This window comes from Pristiophorus japonicus, chromosome 15 (genome assembly GCF_044704955.1).
Source record: "Pristiophorus japonicus isolate sPriJap1 chromosome 15, sPriJap1.hap1, whole genome shotgun sequence".
Classification (NCBI taxonomy): Eukaryota; Metazoa; Chordata; class Chondrichthyes; family Pristiophoridae; genus Pristiophorus; species Pristiophorus japonicus.
In genome coordinates, this window is record NC_091991.1 from 167746989 (window position 1) to 167773636 (window position 26648).

Here is a 26648-nt window from a genome sequence, read left to right on the forward strand (position 1 = left end):
ATATCTGCTTTCAATTTACTGTTGAATAATTTCAATTTTTTCCTCACATTGAGAGATTGAGTAGACTGGGCATATATTCAAACATAGCGTCCCATTTGAGGGCAGTCACAGCTGTGAGGGAGGAGTCTCTGCAGCAGGTGTGGTTGTCCCATCCCGCGACCTATCTTCGGCTTACCGCTCCCGGCAAAATGTTGCGCTCCACTTGTGCTGTGGGGTGCGAGCGGTGTGGGAGCAGGGCGGAAGGACTCTGTGAAGGGAGCAGCGCTATGCGATGGGACGCGTAGTGCTGCCGTGTAGACAGGGCCCGCCCCTTCATTAAAGGGGAGGGCCAAGCTGCCGACTCTGCAGGCAGGAAATGGGCTCCATCCCTGGACCACCAGGGAACGGGGTGCTGTGGCAGCAGGCCGGCTTACAGGCAGAGTGCCAGTCTGCAAGATCGCAGCACCGACCCTGCAATCGTGGGAGGAAGAAGGCCGGTAAGTCGGACATTTTAAAAACAATTCCCCACCTCTCCTTTAATTTTTGCCCCGCAAGCGGCCGACAGCCCCGGTACAGACGCAGCTTCACGGGCGCTAATGAATTTACGTTTCGGGGCGAAAACGGGTCGCTGTGCACGGTGATGACGTCGTCATTGCTGGTGGAGCGGGGCACCACCAGTTACCGCCGCCGCTAAACTCCCGTGGAATTTCGTGAGAGTCGGCAGCGGCATCCAGGCGAAAAGTCATTTGCGCACCTTTAGCGTGACCGGAGGCGTTGACGGGAGGCGCAAGCACCCCGAATTTCTCCTCCTTGTCCTTTAGAACACTCAGTAATGCAGCTAAGAGTTGTTATGTATTTATGCTTGGGGTCACCAGACACCAGGGAGCGCCACTGTCGGAGGTCATCGGGCTGTACGCGCGCATGCACGGTCACTGGTATATAAGCGCGGGTACCATGTGTCACGTGGGTTACTTTGGGCGTGAATAAAGTTGGATCAGGTTTACACCTGAGGCAGTTTACAGTGACCAGTCTTTTAAGTCATTACCATTCATTACATTTGGCGACGAGGTAACTTAAGAACCTTCGCATGTACAATGGGCACTATTGGAATTCTGGAGAGATTTGCAGGTGGTGAGGATTGGGCGGATTTTATCGACCGCTTGGATCAATATTTTGTGGCCAACAAAGTGGAGGGAGATGCTGACGCAGTTCGGCGCAGAGAGGTTTTCCTCACCGTTTGTGATCCAAAAATTTATGGCCTTATGAAGAATCTTCTCTCGCCTTTACGTCCAACGGACAAAGAATATGGGGATTTGTGTACTTTGGTGCGTGACCATCTTAAGCCAAAAGAGGGGATCATCATCTCACGCTATCGCTTCTACACGCATGTTCGTGCTGAGGGCCAGGATGTGTCGGGATGCGTCGCCGACCTGCGACCTCTTGCTGAGCCGTGTAAGTTTAGGAACCTGTTGAAAGACATGGTGCGAGATTTCTTTGTGATAGGCATCAACCATAATGTGATTCTTCGGAAGTTATTGGCCGAAGAGAAGCTGGATTTGAGCAAGGCCATCGCGACTGCCCAGGCATGCATGACTACTGATGATAATTTGAGGCAGATATCATTGAAGAGCTGGAGCTCCAAGGAAAGTACTGAAACAAGATTGTGTCGTTGTCTGGCAGAGCTGCTTATGGCAGGGCCTACTCGACTGCTTACATGAAACCTGTAGCTGCTCAAAGTCCGCCAACTGGTATGAATCCGATTTCACCCTGTTGGCGTTGTGGGGGCAATCATCAGCCTCATCAGTGTCAGTTTAAACAGTACTCCTGTAATGGCTATTCAAAAGTGGGGCATCTTCAGAGAATGTGCCCACAACTGAGCAAGCGTGCTGCCGCTCATCACATTGCTGATGATGACCAGTCAAGTGCTGGCCCGGATACACAACCCGAGGAGGAAGTGTATGGCCTGTATTCATTCTTGAGAAAGAGCCAGCCGATAAACGTTAATGTGAAGCTGAATGGCGTGCCTGCATCAATGGAGCTGGACAAGGGTGCGATTCAGTCGATAATGAGTCAAAGGACATTCGACAAGTCGTGGGACACTGAGGCTATGAAGCCTAAGCTGAGTCCAGTAAATGCCAAGTTGCGTACTTACACTAAGGAACTCATACCGGTGATTGGCAGTGCAGTAGTCAAGGTGTCATATGATGGTGTGGTTTTATGGATCGTCCCAGGTAACGGTCCAACGCTGTTCGGCAGGAATTGGCTTGAGAAAATCAAGTTGAATTGGAATGATATTAAAGCGTTGTCATCAGTGTGATGATACTTCGTGTGCTCAAGTGTTGAAGAAGTTTTCTTCTTTGTTTGAACCGGGCATTGATCATTTTACTGGAGCCAAGGTGCAGATTCACCTGGAATCTGATGCAAGGCTTATCTATAAGGCTCGCTACATGATGAGGGAGAAGGTTGAAATTGAGCTTGACATACTCCAATGTGAAGGGGTCATATCACCGGTCGAGTTTAACGAGTGGGCCAGTCCTATTGTTCCTGTGTTGAAGAGTGATGGCACTGTCAGGATTTGTGGAGACTACAAGGTTACGATTAACCGATTTTCGAAACGGGATCAGTACCCGTTACCGAAGACTGATGACCTGTTCACCATGCTAGCTGGTGGAAAGTCATTCACTAAACTGGATCTGACGTCGGTCTATATGACAGGAGTTTGTCGACACTTCGAAGAAACTCATCTGCATCAACACACACAAAGGACTGTTTGTCTACAACAGGTGTCTTTTTGGAATTTGTTCGGCTGTAGCCATATTTCAGAGGAATATGGAGAGTCTACTGAAGTCCGTTCCTAGAACTGCCGTGTTTCAAGATGACATTTTGGTCACAGGTCATGACACTACTGGACATTTGAACAATCTTGAAGTCTTACATCATCTGGACAAAGTGGGACTCAGGCGAAGTGTGTCTTCATGGCACCTGAAGTTGAATTCCTGGGAAGAAAGATTGCTGCTAATGGCATCAGGCCCACTGATTCGAAAACCAAGGCCATCAAAAATGCACCCAGGCCTCAGAATGTGAAAGAGCTGCGTTCATTCCTTGGACAACTCAACTACTTTGGTAATTTCTTACCCAGATTGAGCACTTTGTTAGAGCCACTGCACGTGCAGAAAAGGCGACAAATGGATCTGGGGTGTGTCTCAAGATAGAGCCTTTGAGTAAGCTAAGAATCTGCTCTGTTCAAACAAGTTGCTTGTTCATTATGATCCGCGTAAGCATCTTGTATTGGCCTTTGATACTTCTTCATATGGGGTTGGCTGTGTACTCCAACAAGCAAATGAGTCGGGTAAGCTACAACCTGTTGCATATGCTTCGAGAAGTTGGTCAAAGGCAGAAAGAGCTTACAGCATGGTAGAAAAAGAAGCTTTGGCCTATGTGTATGGGGTCAAAAAGATGCATCAGTACATGTTTGGTCTTCGTTTTGAACTCAAACGGATGACAAGCCACTCATTTCATTGTTTTCGGAAAATAAAGGGATTAATACCAATGCATCGTCTCGTATCCAGAGGTGGGCGTTGACATTGTCTGCCTATGATTATGTTATTCGTCATAGACCTGGCACTGAAAATTGTGCCGATACACTGAGTCGTCTGCCGTTGCCCACACCTGAGGTGGAGACGCCTCAACCTGCAGATCTACTGTTAGTAATGGATGCTTTTGAGAGTGAAGGAACTCCTGTCACTGCTCAACAAGTTAGGATCTGGACCAGCCATGACTCTCTATTTTATCGGTTGTGAAACGTTGTGTCCTCAGTGGTGATTGGTCTGCAATATCTATGGAGATGTGTGATGAGACCAAACCTTACAACCGTCGCAAAGATGAACTGTCCATTCAGTCAGATTGTTTACTGTGGGGTAATCATGTTGTTATGCCTAAGGAAGGTAGAGAGAAATTTGTACGTGAACTACATAGCACTCATCCTGGTATTGTCATGATGAAAGCCATTGGAATCATGTGTGCATCAGTGCAATACTTACATGCAGCTAAGTGAAGTACCAGGGGAATCTCAGTTGAGTCTTTGGTCATGGCCATCTAAACAATGGTCGAGGATCCACATCGATTTTGCGGGCCCTTTCCTGGGAAAGATATATTTTTAGTTGTGGTGGATGCATATTCCAAGTGGATAGAGTGTATAATCATGTCATCCAGTACATCCACAGCTACCATTGAGAGCCCTCGTATCATGTTTGCCACTCATGGTCTGCCCGATATCGTTGTAAGCGACAACGGACCTTGCTTCACTAGTCTGGAGTTTCAAGAGTTCGTGAAACTCAATGGTATCAAACATGTGAGGTCAGCACCATTCAAACCTGCAGCTAATGGTCAAGCAGAGTGTGCTGTCCAAACCATCAAGCAGAGTATGAAACGTGTAACTCAAGGTTCACTGCAGACTCGCTTGTCATGCATATTGCTTAGTTACAGGACAAGACCCCACACGCTTACCGGGGTACCCCCTGCTGAACTATAGATGAAGAGAGGTCTCAAGACCAAGCTCTCTCTTGTCCACCCTGACTTGAACGATCATGTTGAATACAGACGTCAAAGTCAGCAGTGGTATCATGATCTCGCTGCTATGCCACGCGACATTTTTGTTAACGATCCTGTGTATGTACTAAATTATGGTCAAGGTCCCAAGTGGATCGCCGGTACTGTTACGGCCAAGGAGGGTAACAGAGTGTTTATCGTCGAGCTCAATAATGGGCAAACATGCAGGAAACATGCTGATCAGATAAAGCTGCGGCACACGGATGAAGCGGAACAGTCTGAGGAAGACACAATCAGTGATCAACCAACCTACCCTCAGTCATCAGAGGACTCTGCTGTCATCAATGAATCCGGACTTTCAATCCCTGACATGGTCATTGCCACTCCCATCAGATCGGCTACCCAGCCCCCAGTCATAACAGACTCAGAATGCTCACCCAAGGCTGGAGTTGAACTGAGACGATCAACTCTGGAGCAGAAAGCCCCGGTCCATCTCAATTTGTAAAAAGACCGTTACTAATATCTTAAAGGGGGATAGTGTCATGTATGTATGCTTGGGGTTACTAGCCACCAGGTGGCGCCACTGTCGAAGGTCATTGGGCTGTACGCACGTGTGTGCGGCCCAGGTATAAAAGGCAAGCCATCATGTAAAGAAATCACTTTGGGCACCAATAAAGCCGAGCCAGATTTGTACGTGTGAGTTTATAGTCTTCAGTCTGTCGAGTTATTACATACATAACACTATGCTTTCTCTTTCGGTAAAAACTGTTGCGTCTGAATGGCAAATAAAACGCATCAGAACTAGAAAATGACGACCGTGTCTCTCGCTTGATTCTTGAACTTTGGTCTCCTGAAATAGAGAGAGGGTGAAATCCCCTTCAGCCAGAATTAGTTGTAACTCAGCTGGGGAGGAGAGCAAAGCAGGTACTTTCCATCTGAAGACTGTTTCCACTGAGATCATCAACGTGTTCTGTTAGAGCGCTTTTAGAATAGTGAGCAGATGGCAGAAGGATTAGAGGGGATTTGAGGGGAACATTTTTCACCCAGAGAGTGGTGGGGGCCTGGAACTCACTGCCTGAAAAGGTGGTAGAGGCAGAAACTCTCACCGCATTTAAATAATACTTGGATGTGCACTTGAAGAGCCGTAGCCTGCAGGGCTACAGACCAAGAGCTGGATCGCTCTTTTTCGGCCGGCACAGACACGATGGGCAGAATGTCCTCCTTCTGTGCCATAAATGTCCATGATTCTATGAGGGAGAAATTGGCCTCCTTTGCGCCGCCCCTTAGCGCCTCCTGGGAGGGGGGCAATAACGGGGCGCTGATGGCTTACTTACCGGGCGCAGCGAAATTACCACCGCCCATGAATTGCATGGCCAGTTAGTACTGATGCCACACCTTACCGCCGCGATCTCCTGCACCCCGCAGGTTGTGACGTCATTCGGTGCGCAGCACCCCGTTACCGCCCCGGATGCAATATTCACTTCCACCCCCTGCAGCATCGCCGGGCGTCAGCAACGGCAGCTGCAGGAGGCGTTGTGACCTCGGCCGCCCGCTTGGGGAGCGGTAATTAAAGGCATTGGTGGCCAGGTAGGCCAAAATGTTATCCTGACCCGTGTGCTGTCTGTTCAATTTTTTCCATGCCGCGATTGATCAGCCCTGCTCTCGGAGTGCTTAGGATCGCTCTTCGCCAATCGCAGGGTCCGTCGCCCACCTTTCCCAGCCTTACCTTGAACCGACCTCAGCATTGGCCCTTCCTTTTCAGGGAGGGATTGAGCCTGTGATCCCGGCAGCGCTGCACGGAACATTGTGCCGCGCTCTGCCGGTACCGCCCATCTTGCTCCGTTTAACGCTCCACAGGTAGTGGTAGCGATTGATTTAGTGCTCCGCTTCCCTCCTGGAGCGCTAAACCGGAATTTCTTGTCAGATTCACTTGTGTAACCTCCGGCGGTATTTCTACGCCCCCAGCAAAAGTTATCGCCCCAACCGGGCCGCTGCGCAATTTCTCGCCCCATGATTCTCTGGAACGATACGTTTCAATGCCGTTAACATTTAGCAAACAGATGAAATATCCCCCACCCCGCCTCCACCTCCTCGCCTCTTGCACCGTCTCTCTGAGAAAAGATCAGGGAAACGGACGGGTGCCTCTGATAAATGAGCAGTCCCAGCCACAGAGCCTTGTGTGACAGCAGGGTATATTGGACAATGGGGTGTGAAAGGCAGTACATCAGGTTCACTGCCCTCCTGATTTTCCGGTCAATAAATTTTATGACCGGAAAATCGGATTGAGCGCGCTGGTCTCCATGCCTGACTGTCCAATCTGTCTTCCCGTTTAGCAAGACCCTTGGCCCAGGGCTGCAAGCTCAGAAGGTTTGTCCCTTAGCGGTAGAATATTACACAGTCACACCGGAGCACCCTCTGATAAAGTCCATTAATGCGTTGTTGATTTAGTACGTTTAACAGTAGCAACAGAAAAAGCAAAGCAAGGCAATAATGGGAAGATCTGCTGCTGTGTAAAGCATCGAGGGCTGGATTTTCGATTGTCTATAGCCTCAGTTAGTGGTCAGAGGCGGCGTTAACGCGAGCGTTAGAGTTTAGCGACTAGTGCACAGCTTTTAGCGCCCTGACGGAAAATTCATTAGAGGCCCACTGGGGGCGCAAACCATTAGTGGCTGGTTAGTAATCAAAAAAGGTTCCAAAATTCATAGTGCCCTCTCAGTCTCTGAAGGAACTGCAAGTAAGAAAGTTTTCCTGAAATGATGGCATTCTCTCCATTGTCCCACCTCTGGGACACCATACTACCACAATGCAATGCTGTTAAAAAAACATAAGAAATAGGAGCAGAAGTAGGCCATACGGCTCCTCGAGCCTGCTCCGCCATTCAAAAAGATCAAGGCTGATCTTCTACCTCAACTCTACCTTACAGCACTAGCCCCATAGTCCTTGATTCCTTTAATATCCAAAAATCTATTGATCTCTGTCTTAAGTATACTCAACGACTGAGCATCCACTGCCCTCTGGGCTAGAGAATTCTGAAGATTCACAACCCATTGAATGAAGAAATTTCTCCTCAGCTCAGTCCTAAATGGCCAACCCTTTATCCTGAGACTATGCCCCCTAGTTCTAAACTCTCCAACCAGGGGAAACAGCCTCTCAGCATCTACCCTGTCAATCCCCCTCAGAACCTTATGTTTCAATGAGATCACCTCTCATTCTTCTAAACACCAGAGAATATAGGCCCATTCTACTCAATCCCAACTCCTAGCACAATCCCTCCATCCCAGGAATCAGTCTGGTGAACCTTTGTTGCACTCCCTCAAAGGCAAGTATATCCTTCCTTGGGTAAGGAGACCAAAACTGTGCTTCATGTGTGGTCTCACCAAGGCCCTATATAATTGCCGCAAGACTCTTATACTCTAATCCCTTTGCAATAAAGGCTGATATTACATTCGCTTTCCTAATCATTTGCTATATTTGCATGTTAACTTTCTGTGTTTTGTGTACAAGGACACACAAATCCTCTGAATACCAACATTTACTAGTCTCTCACCTTTTATAAAAATATTCTGCTTTTCCACTCTTCATAATAAGCTAGTCCCTCGATAGGTAAGTAATAAATGCTTGCAATTTCAGCGCTATTCGGAAGGACGGATTGAAAGGAAAAGGAGGTGGGGCAGCTCTGTTAGTAAAGGATGAGTTCAGTGCAATAGTGAGAAACAATATTGGCTCAAAAGAGAAAGATGTTGAATCAGTTTGGGTGGAGATAAGGAATAATAAGGGGAAAAAGTCACTGGTGGGCATAATCTATAGGGCTCTAAAAGTAGCTACACTGTTGGACGGAGTATAAATCAAGAACTAATGGAGGCTTGTAAAAAAGGAACGGCAATTATCATGGGCGATTTTAACCTTCATATTGATTAGACAAATCAAATTGGCCAAGGAAGCCCTGTGGAAGATTTCATAGAGTATCCGGTATAGTTTCCTTGAACAATATTTTGCGGAACCAACCAGGGAGCAGGCTATCTTAGATCTGGTCTTGTGTAATGAGACAGGACTAATAAACGATCTCCTAGTAAAGGATCCTCTAGGAATGAGTGACCATAGTATAGTTGAATTTCAAATTCAGTTGGAAGGTGAGCTAGTTGGATCTCAAACCAGTGTCCTAAGCTTAAATAAAGGAGACTACAAAGGTATGAAGGCAGAGTTGGCTAAGGTGGACTGCGAAAATAGATTAAAGTGTGAGACAGTTGATGAACAGTGGCAGACATTTAAAGAGATATTTCATATCTCTCAACAAAAATATATTCCAATGAGAAGGAAAGAATTTAAGAGAAGGGATAACCATCTGTGCATAACTAAGGAAATAAGGGATGGTATCAAATTGAAAACAACGGCATACAAAGTGGCCAAGACTAGTGGGAGGCCAGAAGATTGGGAACATTTTAAAAACCAACAAAGAATGTCTAAAAAAATAATAAGGAAAGGGAAGATAGATTATGAAAGTAAACTGGCACGAAATATAAAAACAGATAGTAAGAATTTCTACAGGTATATAAAAATGAAAAGAGTGGCTATAATAAATGTTGGTCCCTTGGAGGATGAGACGGGGCAATTAATAATGGAGAACAGGGAAATGGCAGAGACTTTGAACAAATATTTTGTATCGGCCTTCACGTTGAAGACACTAAAAACATCCTAATAATCAAGGGGCTGTAGGAACGGAGGAACTTAAAACAATCCTCATCACTAAAGAAGTAGTACTCGGCAAAATAATGGGACTAAGGGTGGACCTGATGGCTTACATCCTAGGGTCTTAAAAGAAGTGGCTGCAAAGATAGTGGATGCATTGGTTGTAATTTACCAAACTTCCTTGGATTCTGGGGAGGTTCTAGCAGATTGGAAAACAGTAAATGTAATGCCCCTGTTTAAAAAATGAGGCAGACAGAAAACAGGAAACTATAGACCAGTTAGCCTAACATCTGTTGTTGGGAAAATGCTGGAGTCCATTATTAAGGAAGCAGTAGCAGGACATTTGGTAAAGCATAATTCAATCAAGCAGAGTCAGCATGGTTTTATGAAAGGGAAATTATCTTTGAGAAATTTGCTGGAGTTATTTGAGGATGTAACGAACAGGGTGGATAAAGGGGAACCAGTGGATATGATGTATTTGGATTTCCAGAAGGCATTCGATAAGGTGCCACATCAAAGGTTACTGCACAAGATAAAAGTTCATGGGATTGGGGGTAATATATTAGCATGGATAGAGGATTGGCTAACTAACAGAAAACAGAGAGTCGGGATAAATGGGTAATTTTCCAGTTGGCAAACAGTGACAAGTGGGGTGCCGCAGGGATCGATGCTGGGGCCTCAACTATTTACAATCTATATTAATGACTTGGATGAAGGGACTGAGTGTAATGTAGCCAAGTTTGCTGATAATACAAAGATGGGTGGGAAAGCAAATTGTGAGCAGAACTCAAAAATCTGCAAAGTGATATAGACAGGCTAAGTGAGTGGGCAAAAATTTTGCAGATGGAGTATAATGTGGGAAAATGTGAGGTTATCCACTTTGGCAGAAAGAATAGAAAAGCAAATTATTTTTTAAATGGAGAAAAATTGCAAAGTGCTGCAATACAGAGGGACCTGGGTGTCCTTGTGCATGAAACACAAAGTGAGAATGCAGGTACAGCAAGTAATCAGGAAGGCAAAAGGAATGTTGGCCTTTATTGCAAGGAGGATAGAGTATAAAAACAGAAGTCCTGCTACAACTGTACAGGATATTGGCCATACCTAGAGCACTGCGTACAATTTTGGTCTCCGTACTTAAGGAAGGATATACTTACATTGGAGGCAGCTCAGAGAAGATTCATTAGGTTGATTCCGGAGATGGGGGGTTGACTTATGAAGATAGGCTGAGTAGGTTGGGCCTATACTCATTGGAGTTCAGAAGAATGAGAGGTGATCTTATCGAAACATATAAGATAATGAGGGGGCTCAACAAGGTGGAAGCAGTGAGGATATTTCTACTCATAGGGGAAACTAGAATTAGGGGGCATAGTCTCAGAATCAGGGGTCGCCCATTTAAAACTGAGTTGAAGAGGAATTTCTTCTCTCAGAGGGTTGTAAATCTGTGGAATTCTCTGCCCCAGAGAGCTGTGGAGGCTGGGTCATTGTCTATCTCCGCCTTAAATATATTCAGATTTTTAAGCAAAATGGGAATAAAGGGTTATGGGGAGTGGGCGGGGAAGTGGAGCTGAGCCCATGATCAGATCAGCCAATATCTTATTAAATGGCGGAGCAGGCTAGAGGGGCCAAATGGCCTACTCCTGCTCCTATTTCTTATGTAAACTATTAGTTTATAGTTAGCCTTTATAAACACTTACACTGAGAGAGATAACTGGGCTGATCTATCTCACCACAGCTTTCAAAGTGACTCAGTAGGGTAGATTTTTGTCTTTGGTGTTTGGTATTAAGTATCGCTTGGGTACAGCACTGAGAGGAACATCAGTCATACTGCTAGCAAAACATGTACCCGTCATGTCCTTTACAAAGTACCAAATAAACTTAGTGAAAAAGTAAAAATGCAAATGCAGATATTCTGATTAAAGCAATATTCATATGGCTTCAGCGTGCATTCAAAGAATCATTCCACATTTCTCCACATTATACTCATTACGCATTATAGTAGTGGGGGTCCATTTGAACATGACCACCCACCCAGGGCAGGTGACCAACATCACTGGCGGGTTCCCAAAGAGCGGTGTTTGAGGTGGAATGCCTTATTGCCCCATTTTCCTTCCTTTACCACCATTGATCTGCCCAAATATTGATGTTTTTTTTACAGGCTGAAAATGCTAATCTCTGTGAATAGTAAGATGTCGGGACCCAATCTCTCTCCAGCTGAAATGTTCATTGACTGCAGCATCCAAGCAGAGGATTATTGAATTGGCTTCAGGTCAGAAACGTCAGCTCTTGAAGCCAAATTCCTCTTCAGTTTGGAGCCCACACCACATAATGAGCTTGTGCTGCTCTCACTGGCACCCAGCTCGAGTCTTACAACTCCAATAGACGGTAATGGGAGACAATGATCGATGATGAGAGAAAGAAAAAGAGTCTAATTTCAAGACATTAGAGGTTTCAGCCAACAAAGTCATGCCAAGCTGATAGGGGAGTCTAGAACAAAGAGATGTAATCTTAAAATCGGAGCCAGGCAATTCAGGAGAGAAGTTAGAAAACACTTCTTCACACAAGGGAACTCTCCCACAAAAAGCAGTAGATGCTACCTCAATTGATAATTTTTAATTGGAGGGCGACAGATTTTTCTCCAAAAACGGTTATTAAGGGATATGGAGCCAAGGTGGATGAATGGAGTTAGGATACAGATCAGCCACGATATCATTGAATGGCGGAACAGGCTCAAGGGTCAGAATGGCCTGCTCCTGTTCCTATGTTAGAGCAAGTGGGTTTATAATGATTGCATAATAAATTCTGGAACCAAAGCTGGTATCCCCTTCCATTGTCCGATGTGCCCAGCTGTAGGTTTTTATACTTCTTTCAATAATCTTTTAACCTATTGAGAACCTTCTGCAGTATATCCATGTACACCAAAAGACATTGGTCCTGGTTGAATATCTAGCCTGGTGAGGACCATGTGAAAAGTAGGCTTTGTTACCCAATTGGATTAACCTTGACTGTTATTGAAACAGCCCTTTCCCCCCCATCTCCAATATTTTTACAACCAATCAATGGGAATGTTCAAAGATAGCAGAATGGGCATATAATTGGCAAATGAATTTCAACACAGATAAATGTGAGTTATTACATTTTGGTAGGAAAAATAGGAAGGTCACTTATTGCTTGGAGTCCTGGTGGGGTAGAGGAGCAAAGGCATCTTGGAGTACAAAAACACAAATCACTAAAAGCAGTGACACAGGTTAACAAGGCCATTTAATAAAAAGCAAACCAAGCACGAGGGTTTATTTCTAGAGGGACAGAATTGAAAGTAGTGAAGTTGTGCTAAACCTGTATTGAACCTTGGTTAGACCACACCTGGAGTACTGTGTACAATTCTGGTCGCCATCTTATAAAAAGGATATAGAGGCACTGGAGAGATTATACCAGAAATACAAGAGTACACCTATCAGGATAGGATGAACAGGCTGGGTCTCTTTTCTCTCAAAAAAAGAAGGCTGAGGGGTGACCTAATAGAGGTCTTTAAAATTATGAAAGCTTTTGATAGAGTGGATACAGAGAGAATGTTTCCACTTGTGGGGAAAGGGCTAACTTGAGGCCATCAATATAAGATAGTCACCAAGAAATCCAATAGGGAATTCAGAAGAAACTTCTTTATCCAGAGAGTGGTGAGAATGTGGAACTCGCTACCACAGGGAGTGGTTGAAGCGAATCGTATAGATGCATTTAAGGGGAGTCTAGACAAGCATATGAGGGAGAAGGGAATAGAGGGTTATGCTGATAGAGATAAATGAGGAAAGACAGGAGGAGGCTTAAGTGGAGCATAAATGCTGGCATGGACTGGTTGGGCTGAATGACCTGTTTCTGTGTCATATATCCTATGCTTGGAGTAGAGTTCTGGGAGATTAATCTCCGATTCCGGGAGACTCCAGGACAATCCTGGACAGGAGGTGCACGGAGCAGATTGAGATAGAAGGTCTCCCTCCTAACCCCTGACCACCCTCAGGGAGTGTTGTGCTACAGGGTGACACATCGGCCGGCTACTCTTGACTGAGGATTGGCACGCTGCCATTACCGCAAAATAAACAGTTCACGGAAAAGAAAAATGTCTCTTGCAGACAGCTTTTCAACTAAAACTACCATCCTGATATAAAGCCAAGGCACGAGGAATGGAAATTCAATGTCATGACTTTGTAGACTTATCGCAGGATCAGTCTCACTTTGTCGTCAACCACAGCCATTAGGCAGCCTGCAAGTATTGACTAACTTGACAATGATTTAAAGAGCTAGAAGCAAGGTGGCTTGACACATGGAATAATGTCAGTCTCACTACCTGCAGTTCAAGCAGCTATAACTCGTGCTGATTGACCAAAAAGGATTGCTTTCCCGTAAGCCTCACTGGAGTTATCATGTGGAGTAGTTGGTTTCATTCAGTCATGCTCCCGAAAAGACGCTCAGTTTATTTGCTTTGAATAACACGGTCAACAGACTTAACCCGAATGCTTTGGAGCTTTCCTTTTGGGATACTTTTGATTAAATAGCCGAACTCAGTAGAGTGGGGCTGGGTTCGGGATCCATTCTCTCACTTTTGGGACCTGCCTGATGGGAAGCAGGTCGGCCCAGCCTCTGATAACATTTTAAGGACTTTTGCACCAGAGAAGAGAGATAACGGCCTTGAATTTCCTCGGAGTTGCTCTCGCTCCGCGCCGGAAGTGCGGCGGAAACCACATTTACACAAGAGGTTACGTCGGAATAGCGGGAATGGCTCCAAGGGAATTCTGGGCCAATGTAGATTTCTGTATGACAATCACCGCCTCTTTTGGATGAGACGTTAAACCAAGGTCCTGTCTGCTCTCTCAGGTGGAAGTAAAAGATCCCATGGCACTATTTCGAAGAAGTGCAGGGAGTTATCCCTGGTGTCCTGGCCGATATTTATCCCTCAACCAACATCACTAAAGCAGATGATCCAGTCACAATCTCATTGCTGATTGTGGGACCTGGTTATGGTGCAGATTGGCTTACGCGATACCTACATTACAACAGTGACTACATTTCAAAAGTACTTCATTGGCTGTAAAGCACTTTTGGACATTCTGCGGTTGTGAAAGGAGCTATACAAATGAAAGTCTTTCTTTCTTCTTTCATTCTCCACTGTAAAGACCTGTCCCCTCAATGACACTTTATTAGAGCACTTCCATAGTAAGCAAGTACAATAAGAGAGGAATTTTGCTCAGCACACCAGAAGAACTCCCTGCACATCTTCAAATCTTTACTGCAACAAATTGCATTGATACAGCACCTTTAACATCGGAGAATGTTCCAAGTGTAATAAAACAAAATGAAGCCCAAACCACCAGAAAAGGGCAAACTGGTCCTCAATTTGAGCATCTCAGTGCAGTACCTGTACTCTGATATTGGGAACTTGTACCGAACTCATGCTCTCGCACTCTGTAATACTGTCTCTTGTGTGTTGCATTAGCACACAGGCCAGCTCTATTAACATCTAATTTACATTCAGCATTGGCATTTCTCTGCACCTCATACCAAACTGGAGAATAAAGCGTCTTGCTGCTCAGTTGGCAGTGTCCGTTTGAAGGAGAGCAGTCGTGTGGGCGAAAAGGAGGAAGAAAATGGGAGCAGTTATGAAATGGCAGAAATGCACGATAGTTAAGGCAAGATAAAGCTACCTGCTACTGAGATGGCCTGTCACAGACCAAGATTTCTTTTTCTTCACAGGTTTATGAATAACAGAGTGCCCGCCAATCGAAGGTATGAACCCACAGAGTATGAACATGCAGCAAACTGTGCCACTCATGCAGTAAGTTACATGTATGGTGACAAATCTAGTTCATTGAATGTCATCTAAATGATTCAAACAGAAAGGTGTTTGGTTAAAAGTATAACAATGTTGTGTTAAACTGACAGTAAATGTGTATTCTGAAAGATCGAATCAGTGCTGACAGAATAGATGTCACTCAGGGCTCTGTTGGCAGCACTCTCACCTCTGAGGCAGAAGGTTGTGGGTTTGAGTCCCACTCCAGGCACTTGAACCCATAATCTAGACCAACACGCCTGGTGCCAGCACTGTCGGAGGTGCCGTCTTTCAGATGAGACATTAAATCGAGAGCCCCGTTTACTCTCTTGGGGGGGAGGCGTAAAAGATCTCACTATTGGATGAAGAGCAGAGTTTTCTCTGGTGCCCTGGTCAATTTTTATCTCTCAGTCGGCATCACTAAAAAGCATCTGTTTGTTATCACGTTGCTGTTTGTGGCACTTTGGCTGCTGCATTTCCTACATTACAACAGTGACCACACTGTTGGGGGATCTTGGCTGTAAAACGCTTTGGGATGGCCTGAGGTCGGGAAAGGCGCTATATAAATGCAAGCTCTTTCTTTGAATGCTTAACTATTTGACTATCCAACCATTTCTAAAGTTGAAAGCTAGCTGTAGGAGGTAATGCTTAGAAATGGTAATGTAGGTGAGTCCCAGATAGGTCATCATTTTGTTTTAAATAAGCTTTCCCATTTGCAGGTCTGCCCCACGCCAGCTCCTTTTCACCAACATTCAAAGTCAGGAGCGCCAATGTTGGTTGTAATTTTTATGTTGTTCAACTCGTCCACATCTTGGCACACCGTAACCATGGGAGCCCAGGGTTGGTATTTGTAAATGCAGCACAATTCGGCAAGATTCAACAACAATGAATTGGGTTTTAAAGAAAGGGATGGTGACTGCCACACATCTGGAACCTGGGTTCAAATCCAGCTGATAGAATGGAACAATCCTCCGCTTGTTAAGACATAAGACATAAGAAATAAGAGCAGGAGTAGGCCATACAGCCCTCGTGCCTGCTCTGCTATTCAATAAGATCATGGCTGATCATCGAACTCAACTCCATTTTCCTGCCCGATCCCATATCCCTTTATGCCGCTAAATTCCAAAAATCTATCTATCTCAGCGACTGAGCATCCACAGCCCTCTAGGGCAGAGAATTCCAAAGATTCACAACCATCTGAGTGAAGAAATTCCTCCTTTTCTCAATTTTAAATGACCTACTCCTTATCCTGAGACTGTGCCCCCTCATTTTAGACACTCCAGCCAGGGGGAAACAACCTCTTAGCATCCACACAGTCAATCCCCTTCAGAATCTTGTATGTTTCAATGAGATCAACTCTCATTCTTCTAAACTCCAGAGAGTCCAGACCCATTCTACACAATCTCTCAGGAATCAATCTTGAGAAGCTCCGCTGTACCGTCTCCAAGGCAAGTATATCCTTCCTTAGATAAGGAGACCAAAACTGTGCACAGTACTCTGGGTGTGGTCTCACCAAGGCCCTGTACAATTGTAGCAATTGTTCTCTGTAAGGGCCCTGTGTGAAATTAATTTGGCTAATCCGTACAATGTTTATTATTAATTGTTGGCCCAAGCTGCATAGCTTGCTCTAATTGGCCATTTTAGTCAGAGATGTCATAAGGACGATTGGAACAGAAAATGTCACATGGGTACAGCAGATGTTCTCATCTAAGGGTGGGTTTAAGGCATGTTGTTGGGTCAATGTAGAGGGAGAATTACTCTGAATCTTATGGGGGTCATTGTAACCGAGCTCACCGGGCAGGAAACCACCGGGATATGGGTGAAATGCTGAATTTACTCCCATCCAATATTACTGTTAAGTCCTGACTCTAATATACTGACTTATACGAGGCACATGCTGAAGTCAAGGTCACTCAGGACCTGCACCTTTAATTCCAGCTCTCCCAGTGCTGCACTTGCCTGAGACCTCCCTTTATATACCACAGTGAGACAGGTATGGAGTGTCTCCTGCAAGTGCACCCCTGGTGGTAAGGTATGCTTATTGTTACAGGTCATATCCAGTTACAGTCATGTATAGCATGTTAAGATACAGTTATATACAGTAATGTGAGCTACAAGACAACTCCGTTGACTTTAACGCAGAGGAAAATCGGGCGGGGTGCAAAACCAACGTTCCGCCCGATCCCGTCAGGTTAAAATTGGCTCTTTCTACACTATACCTGGCTTTGCAGTTCTTGATGCTGAAACAAGTACGTGCTCCATTTCTCAGCTCTTAGATCCTTCGATCCTGATCAGCGGGAGACTTTACAAATTTTGTGTTCAAAGAGACGATAGTAAACACATGTGTCGTACTCCTCCGATAATGAAGCAGTCTATGCCCGCATGCAGCAAGACCTGGAAGACATTCATGCTTGGGCTGATACGCGGCAAGTAACATTCGCGCTACACAAGTGCCAGGCAATGATCAACAAGAGAGAGTCTAACCACCAGCCATCAACAACAACGTTTATTTAGATAGCGCCTTTAACATAATAAAACGTCTTAAGGCACTTCACAGCAGTGTTATAAGTCAAAACAAATAAATCTGACACCGAGCCACATAAGTAGAAATTATAGCAGATGCTTGGTCAAAGAGGTAGGTTTTAAGGAGTGTCTTAAAGGAAGAAAGAGAGGCGGAGAGGTTTAGGCAGGGAGTTCCAGAGTTTAGGGCCCAGGCAGCTGAAGGCACGACCACCAATGTTGAGCGATTATAATCAGGGATGCTCAAGAGGGCAGAATTTGAGGAGCACAGACATTTCGTGGGGTTGTGAGGTTGAAATAGATTACAGGGATAGGGAGGGGCGAGGCCATGGAGGGATTTGTAAACAAGGATGAGAATTTTGAAATCGAGGCGTTGTTTAACTGGGAGCCAAAGTAGGTCAGCGAGCACAGGGGTACTGGTTGATCGGAACTTGGTGCACGTTAGGACACGGGCAGCATTACGTAGGGTAGAATGTGGGAGGCCGGCCAGGAGTGCGTTGGAGTAGTCAAGTCTAGAGGCAACAAAGGCATGGATGAGGGTTTCAGCAGCAGATGAGCTGAGGCAGGGATGGAGGCGGGCAATGTTACGGAGGTGGAAATTGACGGTTTTAGTTATGCTGCGGATATGGGGCCGGAAGCTCATTTCAGGGTCAAATATGACACCTAGGTTGCGAACAGTCTGGTTTAGCCTTGGATAGATGCTAGGGAGGGGATGGAGTCAGTGGCTAGGGATCGCAGTTTGTGGCAGTTAGGGAACGAATAAAAAAAATACTTGACAAGTCATATCACAGGAAACAGTGAGATTGTGCACTCGAGTTTGGCTGCACAGACACACAAACTAGAAGCAGTGAAGAATAGTTTGAGAAAAAAATGAGGTGGATCACAATCTCATTGAAATGAAATGAAATGAAGCCAGGTGGTAAATATATTGATTTACTGTGAGGCGCACAGAAAAGGGATTATAATTTTTCACGAAAGGCACAACCGAATGATAGTCACTGGAGATGAGTGAGACTTACAGATACCCCAGTACTGACGAACACACCCCACCCAATGATGCACAGCCCAGATCGATTGCGTATGAGACTGAAAAGATAATGGAAAGGTTTAACATTAGAACCACAGTGCTTCCCATCAGGCAGCTGTTTGTACATTAGAATTCTCAGCAAAATTCTCACTGAATAATTTATTAACCTTTAGAAGCATGAGCGCTGCTCTGTTTAAGACTAAAGCAAATCAACTGATTTAATATTAATCAAGTGGATTATATTTGTCGAGTTGGAACAAGCTGGAGCGAATAAACAACAGACCACGGGCAGCACTGAAGTGATAGTGATGTAAAATTTGTCTGCTCCTATCATTAAGTAGATTGTTGTGGTTGGAATTATGTCCCAAATTGCTTGTAGTGGGGGAGCAAAAGGAAATTGTGCCTCGACTGTGATTGTCGCTTTTGGGTAAAAATCAGTCAATAAGCTGCAAGTCCTTCCTCATCTCTCTCATTTGAATCCGTTTCCTATTTTTAACCAGGTGATCAAAGGACATGAAATATTCCATTATCCCACATCCTTTGCACCAATTCCCTGCTCTAACTCACCCTTTGATTTGGACTGCAAAACTGCAGCGCCGCTTACTTCCCTCAAACTTCCCTTCTTTCTAAAATCGGTACGCTCTTAACACCCCAGCTTGGCATCACTGAGCCTCTCGATTTGCCTCGTCGCTCCCCAGCCCTTTTCTGTCTAGGCCGTGTCCGTCACTATGGAGATCGGTCCTTCACCCAGGTTTCTCAATTTAAAATATAAACCCATGTACAACTCTCCAAATATGAAATAAATGCTTGTCTCTTATAAAACACTTGGCAGCTCTGAGCCAGTCAGTTGTGGCTTATTCGTTCGTGGGATGTGGGCATCGCTGGCAAGGCCATCATTTATTGCCCATCCCTAATTACCCTTGTGAAGGTGGTGGTGAGCTGCCATCTTGAACCGCTGCAGTCTTTGTGCTGAAGGTACTCCCACAGTGCTGTTGGGGAGCGAGTTCCACGATTTTGACCCAGCGACAATGAAGGAACGGTGATATACTTCCAAGTCAGGATGGGGTGTGACTTGAAGGGGAACTTAGAGGTGGTGGTGTTCCCATGCGCCAGCTGCCCTGGTCCTTCTAGGTGGTGAAGGTTGCGGGTTTGGGAGGTGCTGCCGAAGAAGCCTTGGCGAGTTGCTGCAGTGCATCTTGTAGATGGTGCACACTGCTGCCACAGTGCGCCAGTGGTGGAGGGAGTGAATGTTGAAGGTGGTGGATGGGGTGCCAATCAAGCGGGCTGCTTTGTCCTGGATGGTGTCAAGATTCTTGAATGGTGCTGGAGCTGCACTCTTCCAGGCAAGTGGAGAGTATTCTATCATACTCCTGACTTGTGCCTTATAGATGATGGAAAGGCTTTGGGGAGTCAGGAGATAAGGCACTTACTGCAGAACACCCAGCCTCTGACTTGCTCTTATTGTCACAGTGTTTATATGGCTGGTTCAGTTAAGTTTCTGGTCAATGGTGACCCCCAGGATGTTGATGGTGGGAGATTCAGTGATGGTAATGCCATTGAATGTCAAGGGGCGGTGGTTAGACTCTCACTTGTTGGAGATAGTCATTGCCTGGCACTTATGTGGCACGAATATTAGTAGCACTATTGCTCAGTTGGTAGCATTCTTGCCTCTGAGTCAGAAGGTATGTAGGTTCAAATCCTGCTCCAGAGATTTATGCAAAAAATTCTAGGCTGACACTGCCGTGGTGTGCTGCACTGTCGGAGGTTCCATCTTTCAAATGAGCTGTTATCAATATTTCGAAGGAAAAATAGAGGAACTCTCCCCAGTGTCCTGCCCAATATTGCTGTCGTTGACTCTCATTGCTGTTTGTGGAACGTTGCAGTGTGCAAATTGGTTGACGCATTTCAACCACTTGTATTTATAAAGAGCCTTTAACTAGTAAAATGTTCCAAGGCATTTCACAGGAGCGTTATCAAACATATTTTGATTATGAATGAGCCAAATAAGGAGATATTAGGGCAGAAGCGGTAGGTTTTATGGAGCATCTTAAAGGGGGAAAGAGAGATAGAGAGGTTCAGTGAGGGAATTCCAGAGCTTTGGGCCTCAGCAGCTGAAGGTATAGCCACCAAAGGTGGAGAGATTAAAATTAGGAATGAACAGGGAGCCAGAATTCGAAGAACGCAGATATCTCAGAATGTTGGGGGGCTGGAGGAGATTACAGAGATCGGGAAGGGTGAGGCCATGAAGGGATTTAAAAACAAAGATGAGAATTTTAAAATCGTTGCTTAACCGGGAGCCAATGTAGCGAGTACAGGGGGTGATGGGTGATGGGTGCAAGTAGCAAAGTTATGGATAAACCCAAGTTTACAAAGGGTGAAGATGGGAGGCTGGACACGAGAGCGTTGGAATGGTCAAGTCTAGAGGTAACAAAGGCATGGATGTGGGTTTCGGCACCAGATAAGATGAGGCAGGGTCGAGTCAGCCGATGTGACGGAGGTAGAGATAGGCGGTCTTCGTGATGGTGCGAATATGTGGTCGGAAGGTCATCTCAGGGTCCAATACAACTCCAAGGTTGTGAACAGTCTGGTTCAATCTCAGAAAGTTGCCAGAGAGAGGGATGGGGGTCAGTGTCTCGGGAACTGAGTTTGTGGCAGGGATCAAAGACAATGGCTTCGGTCTTCCCAATATTTAGTTGGAGGAAATTTCTGCTCATCCAGTACCGGATGTCAGACAAAGCAGTCTGCCGACCTAAAGACAATGGAGGGGTTGAGAGAAGTGGTGGTGAGGTAGAACTGGGTGTTATCAGCGTACATGTGGAAACTGACGCTGGGTTTTTGGATGAAACATAGAAACATAGAAAATAGGTGCAGGAGTAGGCCATTCGGCCCTTCTAGCCTGCACCGCCATTCAATGAGTTCATGGCTGAACATGCAACTTCAGTACCCCATTCCTGCTTTCTCACCATACCCCTTGATTCCCCTAGTAGTAAGGACTTCATCTAACTCCTTTTTGAATATATTTAGTGAATTGGCCTCAACAACTTTCTGTGGTAGAGAATTCCACAGATTCACCACTCTCTGGGTGAAGAAATTCCTTCTCATCTCAGTCCTAAATGGCTTCCCCCTTATCCTTAGACTGTGTCCCCTGGTTCTGGACTTCCCCAACATTGGGAACATTCTTCCTGCATCTAACCTGTCTAACCCCGTCAGAATTTTAAACGCTTCTATGAGGTCCCCTCTTATTCTTCTGAACTCCAGTGAATACAAGCCCAGTTGATCCAGTCTTTCTTGATAGGTCAGTCCCGCCATCCCCGGGAATCAGTCTGGTGAACCTTCGCTGCACTCCCTCAATAGCAAGAATGTCCTTCCTCAGGTTAGGAGACCAAAACTGTACACAATACTCCAGGTGTGGCCTCACCAAGGCCCTGTACAATTGTAGCAACACCTCCCTGCCCTTGTACTCAAATCCCCTCGCTATGAAGGCCAACATGCCATTTGCTTTCTTAACCGCCTGCTGTACCTGCATGCCAACCTTCAATGACTGATGTACCATGACACCCAGGTCTCGTTGCACCTCCTTTTCCTAATCTGTCACCATTCAGATAATAGTCTGTCTCTCTGTTTTTACCACCAAAGTGGATAACCTCACATTTATCCACATTATACTTCATCTGCCATGCATTTGCCCACTCACCTAACCTATCCAAGTCGCTCTGCAGCCTCATAGAATCCTCCTTGCAGCTCACACTGCCACCCAACTTAGTGTCATCCGCAAATTTGGAGATACTACATTTAATCCCCTCGTCTAAATCATTAATGTACAGTGTAAACAGCTGGGGCCCCAGCACAGAACCTTGCGGTACCCCACTAGTCACTGCCTGCCATTCTGAAAAGTCCCCATTTACTCCTACTCTTTGCTTCCTGTCTGACAACCAGTTCTCAATCCATGTCAGCACACTACCCCCAATCCCATGTGCTTTAACTTTGCATATTAATCTCTTGTGTGGGACCTTGTCGAAAGCCTTCTGAAAGTCCAAATATACCACATCGACTGGTTCTCCCTTGTCCACTCTACTGGAAACATCCTCAAAAAATTCCAGAAGATTTGTCAAGCATGATTTCCCTTTCACAAATCCATGCTGACTTGGACCTATCATATTACCTCTTTCCAAATGCACTGCGATGACATCCTTAATAATTGATTCCATCATTTTACCCACTACCGATGTCAGGCTGACCGGTCTGTAATTCCCTGTTTTCTCTCTCCCTCCTTTTTTAAAAAGTGGGGTTACATTGGCTACCCTCCACTCCATAGGAACTGATCCAGAGTCAATGGAATGTTGCAAAATGACTGTCATGCATCCACTATTTCCAAGGCCACCTCCTTAAGTACTCTGGGATGCAGTCCATCAGGCCCTGGGGATTTATCGGCCTTCAATCCCATCAATTTCCCCAACACAATTTCCCGACTAATAAGGATTTCCCTCAGTTCCTCCTCCTTACTAGACCCTCCGACCCCTTTTATATCCGGAAGGTTGTTTGTGTCCTCCTCAGTGAATACCGAACCAAAGTACTTGTTCAATTGGTCCGCCATTTCTTTGTTCCCCGTTATGACTTCCCCTGATTCTGACTGCAGGGGACCTACGTTTGTCTTTACTAACCTTTTTCTCTTTACATATCTATAGAAACTTTTGCAATCCGTCTTAATGTTCCCTGCAAGCTTCTTCTCGTACTCCATTTTCCCTGCCCTAATCAAACCCTTTGTCCTCCTCTGCTGAGTTCTAAATTTCTCCCAGTCCCCAGGTTCTCTGCTATTTCTGGCCAATTTGTATGCCACTTCCTTGGCTTTAATGCTATCCCTGATTTCCTTTGATAGCCACGGTTGAGCCACCTTCCCTTTTTTATTTTTACGACAGACAGGAATGTACAATTGTTGTAGTTCATCCATGCGGTCTCTAAATGTCTGCCATTGCCCATCCACAGTCAACCCCTTCAGTATCATTCGCCAATCTATCCTAGCCAATTCACGCCTCATACCTTCAAAGTTACCCTTCTTTAAGTTCTGGACCATGGTCTCTGAATTAACTGTTTCATTCTCCATCCTAATGCAGAATTCCACCATATTATGGTCACTCTTCCCCAAGGGGCCTCGCACAATGAGATTGCTAATTAATCCTCTCTCATTACACTACACCCAGTCTAAGATGGCCTCCCCCCTAGTTGGTTCCTCGACATATTGGTCTAAAAAACCATCCCTTATGCACTCCAGGAAATCCTCCTCTACCGTATTGCTTCCAGTTTGGTTAACCCAATCTATGTGCATATTAAAGTCACCCATTATAACTGCTGCACCTTTATTGCACGCACCCCTAATTTCATGTTTGATGCCCTCCCCAACATCACTACTACTGTTTGGAGGTCTGTACACAACTCCCACTAACGTTTTTTGTCCTTTGGTATTCTGCAGCTCTACCCATATAGATTCCACATCATCCAAGCTAATGTCCTTCCGAACTATTGCCTTAATTTGCTCCTTAACCAGCAATGCTACCCCACCTCCTTTTCCTTTTATTCTATCTTTCCTGAATGTTGAATTCCTGAATGATGTCACCAAGGAGCAACATGTAGATGAGAAATAGGAGGGAGCCAAGGATTGATCCTTGGGGGACACCAGAGGTAACGGTGCTGGAGCAGGAAGAGAAGCCATTGCAGGTGATTCTCTGGCTACGACTGAATAGATAAGAATGGAACCAGGCCCGTGCAGTCCCACCCGGGGGAGAAGCGTTGGAGGAGGATGGTGTGGTCACCCATGTCAAAGGCTGCAGGCAGGTTGAGGAGGACGAGGAGGGACAGTTTGCCGCTGTCAGGCGGGAAACTTACCAGCCCCGCAAGTGTGGGTTTGGAGGCGGGCCCCCTGTCAAAATGGCCCTGATTGACAGCGGGTTGAAAGTCTTCTCTGAACCCACCTCCGTGTCCGTTTCTCAAGTGGCAGGTCTGCATGCGGATTGCGGACCCGACAGCAAGCGGCGGACTAGTCAACTATGATGCTTAACGGTTACTTTAAAGGTATTTAAAAGGATTTTAACCAGGCACTTTCCATTTTACCAAGTTTTTGATGAGTTTGCTGGCCCTTTGTCACTCGTCACCATTGTGGCAAGTACCTTTTTATGTGTCACCATTCACTACACCTTTGTCTTGGATAAGTTTCTATATCCATGTTTATAATGGAAACAGCCTGTGTAAACATAAGAATTAGGAGCAGGAGCAGGCCATTCGGCCCCTCGAGCATGCTCCGCCATTCAATGAGACCATGGCTGATCTTCTACCTCAAATCCACTTTCCTGCACTATCCCTTGATTCCCTTAATATCCAAAAATCTGTCGATCACTGTCTTGAATATACTCAACAACTGAGCCTCTGGGGTAGAGAATTCCAAAGATTCACCATTCCCTGAATGAAGAAATTTCTCCTCTTCTCAGTTCTAAATGGCCGATCCCTTAATCTGAGACTGTGACACCTGGGTCTAGACTCTCCAGCCAGGGGAAACATCCTCCCTGTATCTACCCTGTCAAACCCTGGGCAGTTAAGTGGTAAATTAAGTCGTAATACCCGCCCTCCTGTGTGGCTCACAGACGTGGACCATGTACAGTAAACACCTTAATTTGCCGGAGAAATACCACCAGCGATGTCTCCGCAAGATCCTGCAAATCCCCTGGGAGGACAGATGCGCACACACAGGAGCGTCCTCGTCCAGGCCAACATCCCCAGCATTGAAGCACTGACCACACTTGATCAGCTCCACTGGGCAGGCCACATAGTTCGCATGCCAGACACGAGACACCCAAAGCAAGCGCTCTACTCGGAACTCGTCCATGGCAAACGAGCCAAAGGCGGGCAGAGGAAACATTACAAATGTCATGTATTGTCCAGGCACATAAAATGTATAGTTACAATGGTGCGCCACAAGGGGCACTGTGGGGGGAGACCCGAAAGTACCTGCAAGACAGAGTATAAAAGGCTGCCCACCACACCTGAGGGGCACTCTGGAGTTACACAATAAAGGACTAAGGTCACAGCAGTTACTACAACACCATACTGTGTGGATTTAGTGATTTGAGTGCTACATACATCACAACAAGGACACCCTCAAAGCCTCCCTGATAAAGTGCGATATCCCCACTGACACCTAGGAGTCCTTGGCCATAGACTGCCCTACGTGGAGGAAGTGCATTCGGGAGGGCGCTGAGCTCCTCAAGTATCATCGCCGAGAGCATGCAGAAAGCAAGTGCAGGCAGCGGAAGGAGCGTGCGGCAAACCAGACTCCCCGCCCACCCTTTCCCTCAACGACTATCTGTCCCACCTGTGACAGAAACTGTGGTTCTCGTATTGGACTGTACAGCCACCTAAGGACTCATGCTAAGAGTGGAAGCAAGTCTTCCTCGATCCCAAGGGGCTGCCTATGATGATGATGAACTTTAACATAGATAAAAGTGAGGTGATACACTTTGGAAGGAAAAATAGAAACATCACCCGCTGTTTAGACAATAAGAAACTGAATGCGGTGGAAGAGAAAATGGATCTAGGGATACAGGTGAACAAATCATTAAAAGTATATTGTAGGTCAGCAAAGCAATTAAAAATGCTAACAAAGCACTGGGATTTATTTCTAGGGATATAGAATTCAAAAGTCGTGAAGTTGTGTTAAACTTGTATAAGACCCTGGTCACAGAGTACTGTGCACAGTTCTGGTCTCCATACTGTAAAAAGGACATAGAATAACTGGAGCAAGTGCAAAAAATTTTTTCGAAGGATGGTATCAGAAATGAGAGTTTACAGCTATCAGGAAAGATTGAACAATTTTTTTTTTGGTAAAGAGAAGACTTAAAGGTAATCTGATAAAAGTCTTTAAAATTCTGGATGTGGAGAGAATGTTTCCACTTGTGCGAGAATCCAAATCTATGGGCCATGAATACAAGATAGTAACGAGTAAATCCAATAGGGAAATAAGGAGAACTGTCTTTATTCAGAGAGTGATTAGAATGTGGAACTCGTTACCACAGATAGTGGTTGAGC

At 45.6% G+C, this 26648-nt stretch overlaps 1 protein-coding gene across 2 annotated transcripts in view; it reads left to right on the plus strand.

The window, feature by feature from the left end:
• The window catches only part of mmd2a (monocyte to macrophage differentiation-associated 2a), a 130190-nt gene that overhangs the window by 53173 nt on the left and 50369 nt on the right, over positions 1-26648 (plus strand). Inside the window, exons 1-2 of one of the 2 annotated variants that reach the window (XM_070901285.1) lie at positions 13097-13110; positions 14935-15034. In XM_070901285.1, the coding sequence (XP_070757386.1) occupies positions 13097-13110; positions 14935-15034 (114 nt within the window). Of the gene's footprint in view, positions 1-13096; positions 13111-14934; positions 15035-26648 lie in introns of those variants that run through there. The other variant, XM_070901284.1, reaches the window with a different exon arrangement.